Below are 5,590 nucleotides of genomic sequence, written 5' to 3'. Positions count from 1 at the left end.
CACCATCACTATGACCACTACCATCATTATTACCACCAACATTATCATTACTACCACCACCACCACCATCACCATGACTACCATGACCACCACCATCACAACCACCACCCCTATCATCATGCCACCACCACCGTCATGCCACCATCACCATCACAACCACTGCAATCACCATTACTACCATCAGCATCATCACAGCCAGCACCAGCACCATTACCGCCACCAGCACCACTATCACAACCACCACCATCACCACCAACACAACCAGCACCATCATCATGACCACTACCATTACACCATTATTGTCATCACACTGTCACTCCAACACCACCAACACCCCAATCCCCATCATGCTCTTCAGCCTTTCTATTACCTTTTATTACCAGCAGCATCACTGATTATATTGACCCCCTCCTCCACAAAATAGACATCAACCTGGTTGGACCTTGATCCTTAGTATTATGTAAGTTGATGTCATTGTCCGATGTGTTGTAAAGCCTAACCTCTATGATGTTAATACAAGGTAGGATTAGAGGCACTTATTTTAATGAAACAACAGACCATCTACAAGATTAGGTTGTAAAAAACCAAACTCACTGCCACTGCCATTGAGCCAACTCTGGCTCAGTGACCCCATAGGACAGAGTAGACTGCCCCTGTGGGATTCTGAGGCAGAGCAGACAGCCTCATCTTTTCCCCACAGAGTGCTGATGGCTGGGAACCACCAGGATGGGGGTTATGCAGCTCAGTGCATACCCTACCACCCCGCCTTTCAAGAGATCAGAGGGACCTGACTACCCACAAGACCCAAGAGCAGAGGGCATCCTTTGGACCTGGAGTCCTTGTGCTGAGAACCTCCTAGACCCATGGGAAGATTAATGCCAAAACACATGAAAATCTCCAAGGAACGCCAGGCCCACAGATACCGAAAGTAGACAAAGACCTTCCCCTGGAGCTGACAGCAAGAGTAAATTCCCCAAGAGCTGCCACCCTGAGTCAGGGTTTCTGGTCTCAACCATCAGAGACAAATGCCTGATGAGGCCACTGTCCTGTGGAGCTTCTCTTACAACAGTACTAGACAGCCACCATCCCTCCCGTCACCACTGTCCCCTTCTTCTCAGATCAGTCCTGCCAACGTCCTGTGTCCTACCAGCACCAGCACCAGCACCCCACACCGGAAGCCAACGCCTAGTCGTCCATCCTCGGAGCCCTTTCTTTTCTCTCTGGAGCCCTGGTAGTGCATGGTTAAGCACCCAGCTGCTGACTGAATGGTCAGCGGTTTGAACCGACCAGCTGCTCCATGGGATGATGTATAGCAGTCAGCTTCTGTCGAGGTTTACAGCCTTTAGAACCCTATGTAGCGGTTCTACTGGGTCCTATAGGGCCACTATGAGCCGACTCAATGGCAGTGAGCTCTTTTCTCTCTGTCTCCATGAATGCCTTCGTCTTTCCTGTAACCCAAAACCAAGCATGCTGCCATCAGGCAGATTGTGGCTCACAGTGACCCTTCAGGACCGAGTAGAACTGCCCTGTAGGGTTTCTGAGACTGAATCTTTACAGGAGCAGACAGCCTCCTCTCTCTCGTACGAAGCAGCTGGTGGATTTTAACGATTTGCCTTGCAGTTCACAGCCCAATGCCTAGCCTACAGCGGCACCAGGGGTCCTTGTTCCTTTTATATGAGGTCACGGTTTTACAAGCTCAAGCCTGGCCTCCATGCTTACACGAATATGGCTCCACTCCCCCAGCCTTCTGCTGCCACCCTAAACTCTCATGAAGGCCAGAGAAAAGCCTCCTCAATTCTAGAGTCACCCCCACCCACTGACACCCCCTCCCACAGACCAAACCAAACCCCTGCCAGCAGGTCAATTCTGACTCACGGCACCCCTATAAGACAGGGTCGTACTACCCTTGTTCATTTCTGAGACTAATTCTTTATGGGAGTAGAAAGTTTTAGCTTTCTCCCATACAGCAACTGGAGATTTCGAACTACCGGCCTTGCAGTTAGCCCGACACATCACCACTACACCACAAGGGCTCCTGTAGAACACCACAGCCTTCAAAAAAGATGCAAACCTTCCCCTCCAAATGGAACCAGAGCAGAGTGGAAAAAAGGAATCAGCTATAGGAAACCACCGGCTGCCCCCCAAAGCCCTCAGACTTGGTTTCTAGACTGGACCGTGGCCGACTCGCTGGGAGCCCCTGTTGGCTAAAGAGGGAGCATGACTCTGGGGGTCTCTGAGACCTGCTAGATTCAAATGTCCCGCAACCTCTTTAGGAAGGAATGGTGGCATTGGGATGATCAACATAGATTCTAATGACTGTGAGGACCCCTACACTGGGTCCCAGGAAGGGTTTGCTGAGCCCTTGGCCCTAGCCTGGCCTCCAAAGGGCTGCCCTCCCTGCCCCCCCCACCACCACCACCATGGCCAGCCTCACATTGGACACTCACTCCTTGCACTTGGGCACCTGCAGGTAGTTGAGGTGGACGATGCCCTTCATGTTGGCATGGAGAGAGAAGAGGCCACCCAGCAGGTAGTCCCCAGCCAGGTGGAAGTCGGGGTTTAGAGTGGGCTCAGCCAGGGTCTGCAGCAGAAGGAACAGGGAGCAGACTGCCTGGGCCTGGGGCATCATGGCTGCAAAGTGGGGGTGCAAGGAGGTGCCAGGCCTCACCAGGGAGCTGGTGGCTCTGACGCCTGGGGATTTGCATCAGCATTTACATGGTGAAGGTCCTATCACTGACTGAGCCGGGCCAGGGAAGCACCTGGGGCTGTAGGGAGGCTTTGGAGTTCTTGCGGAAAGCGGGCTGGGTGAAGGTGACCCTTTTTCAGGACACAATGGAGCTGGAGTGGTCCCGGAGGACCTCATTTGGGAGCAGAGAGTGTGTGTAGCTCCCTGAGCCAAGCTCCCGCTTCCTGCCCTGGGAGGAGGGTGGACTTCATCCCCTGACATCTTGAGCATCCTCTGTCACATCCGTCAGACAGAGGAGTGTGGCAAAAAGACCCCACGCTGTAGAGCCGGGCCAAGCTGGACTTGCTAGGTGGGAGGGAGTGGGGCACGTAGGGGTGGTGGTGGTGGTAGCTCCAACTCGCAATGACCCTGTGCACCCCAGTCCTGCACCAGCCCTGTGGTCCATTGCAGATCAGACTGTGTGATACGCAGGGGTTCCACTGACTGCTTCGTCTTCCCAGAAGTCCCCCCGACACCTGTGCAGCAGGCAGACCCCCCTGAGAGGGGGAGGGGGGTTGACCATGAGGCGCGCTGGCCGGAATCAACCCAGGCCTCCCACGTGGAAGACCGCAGTTCTCCCTCCGACCCAGAGCAGGTGCTCAGAAAAGTACTGGACACTAGCACTAAGAAAGCCCGGTGAGAGCTCTTCGCCCATCAGGTATTTAATGTTCATGAAAGCTGGTACTGCTACCAACCCCGTCTCACAGATGTGGAAACTGAGGCATGGAGTGGGTAGAGTTGGCAGTCAAACCACACAGGCTGAGTCCCACGTGTGGCTCCGAACCTCTGGGCCACATTACATCGTGGGACGATTGCTTCCAAAAATCAGCAGCCGAAGAGTCAGGTGGGGGTGAAGGGTGTGGACAGAAAGAATCAGGATTTGCTGTGTCGCCTCAGGCCTGTCCCTACCCCTCTCTGAACCTCAGTAGACTAGGGGAGGGAAGAATGGAACCCATCTCATGAAACCATAAAGCCCTCAAGGGTGTGTGCTTCATTGCCTTCAGGACAACGGCCTCTTCTGCCATGTGGCCAAAACTGCCAGGGGAGTCCCGGCTACCTCTCCTGAACATGGCGGTTGATGATTCTACAGAAGAATCCTGATCAAAAGAGGGGGGATGTTGAACAAAACTTCAAATTTTCACAGAATCTAGATGTTTGGGAGTCGTGGAGACTGGATGAACCCTGGAAATGATTGCCCTGAAATAATCTTCAACCAAAAGTATCCATCCCAACGTCCTCTTAAAACCAAGCTATTTTCTCTGTACGATTGATTATGGCAGTGATTCTCAACCTGTGGGTCATAACCCCTTTGGGGTCAGACGACCCTTTCACAGGGGATCACCCGATTCATAGCAGTAGCAAACTTACAGTGATGAAGTAGCAATGAAAATAATTTTATGGCTGGGGGGGTCACCACCACATGAGGAACTGTATGAAAGGGTCGAGACATGAGGAAGGTTGAGAACCAGTTTTATGGTAATGCTTGTATGATTCTTGAGAGGATTGAACTATTGAACTGTATATTTGAATCATGTGCCCCCCAAAACGGTTTATTAAACAGCCATCGTTTAAACCAGCAGAGAATGTCTGCCTTGAGCACAATGCTCTTCTAAGAACTGTCTACTCAGGATCAACGCGACAGCGCTCGCTGCATGCTGAGCAAATAATCCGAGAAGCTAGAAAATGAAATGAAAAACAAAAACTCCCTGCCATCGAGTTGATGCCCCTCATAGCAACCCTATAGGGCGGGGTCGAACTGCCCCTGCGGGTTTCTGAGTCTGTAACTTTTTTTCCTAAATCATTTTCTTGGAGGCTCTTACCGCTCTTATAACAAGGCATGCATCACTGTAGCAAGCACACTGGCACACATGCTGCCATCAGCCTCTCTAAAACATGTTCTTTCTCCTTGCACCCTGGGCATCAGCTCCTCTTGTCCCCTCCTCCTCCGCCCTCTCACCCTCGTGAGCCTTTGATCATTTGTTATTTTTATTTTCATATCTTACACTGTCTGCTGTCTCCCTTCACCCACGTTTCTGTTGTGTGTCCCCTTGGGGGTGGGGTGGGGGAGACATGTTCTGTTTGTCATTGTGATCGGTTCCCCCTTTCTCCTGTGACTGTAACTCTTTCCAGGAGTAGAAAGCTTGCTCTTTCTCCCACAGGGCCGCTGGTGGTTTCAAACTGCTGGCCTTGAAGCTGCAATGACTACGATAGGAGAGATCAACCAGGCACCTTGAGTCCGAGAAAGTAAGGTGAGAGGGTGCCTGGCACACCTTAGAGAATGTAGTCAGGGTCACAGAGCCGTCCAGAGAAAGGGTTGGTTCAGTGTAAGCACGTGTACAGTCTCAACAACAACAAAATAAGGTCCGTTACTTAAAAAACATTTCATTCCATCCTCGGATCCCTGAGAAACAGCAGGCCAGGAAGTCGGGGCACAGGTGAGAGGGAGAAGGCTGGAACTGGAGCTCGGCCGGTCCCACTGCAGGGGCTGCACCCCACTAAGGAGAGGATTAGGAGTAAAGGCCTGGCTGTCGGAGGCATGCCGTTTCCACCAGAGCTTCAGGCTCCTCGTCTGCAGAGCGGGAAGCGAGGCTGTGCGCAGCATGGGCCTGGGCTGGCACCCCGCCCGAGCCCACTCATCAGGGTGGCTGTCCTTCCTACACTGGCCTCTCGCCAGAGACCCTTCAGGAAGATGCTGAAGAAGAGGTGGATGAGGGATACGTGAAGAGGGAGGTCTGTGCCCTGCTTCCCCCTCCCTCCCTCCAGTCTCCCAGAGCTCTGGGTCAGCCTGGGGCCGGGAGGTGACACAGGTGGCCCCTCATTTTCGTAGGGTACACACCCAGCCAGCAGTGCATGGCGGGGGGGCGG

General features: G+C 52.9%; 1 protein-coding gene across 2 annotated transcripts in view; it reads right to left on the bottom strand.

Annotated features, from left to right (window-relative positions):
- The window catches only part of TAS1R2 (taste 1 receptor member 2), a 28,582-nt gene extending 25,953 nt beyond the window's left edge, over positions 1–2,629 (bottom strand). For both annotated transcript variants that reach the window (XM_004705147.1, XM_004705146.1), the window contains exon 1: positions 2,448–2,629. In XM_004705147.1, coding sequence (XP_004705204.1) covers positions 2,448–2,629 — 182 coding nt within the window. The remainder of the gene's footprint in view (positions 1–2,447) is intronic.
- Between the last annotated feature and the right edge of the window lie 2,961 nt (positions 2,630–5,590).

The sequence above is a fragment of the Echinops telfairi genome, unplaced genomic scaffold, assembly GCF_000313985.2.
Source record: "Echinops telfairi isolate 266 unplaced genomic scaffold, ASM31398v2 ScPeMD7_7457;HRSCAF=8495, whole genome shotgun sequence".
NCBI lineage: Eukaryota > Metazoa > Chordata > Mammalia > Afrosoricida > Tenrecidae > Echinops > Echinops telfairi.
The sequence above is the reverse complement of the archived record's forward strand: the minus strand, read 5'-3'. Positions and strand labels throughout refer to the sequence as shown.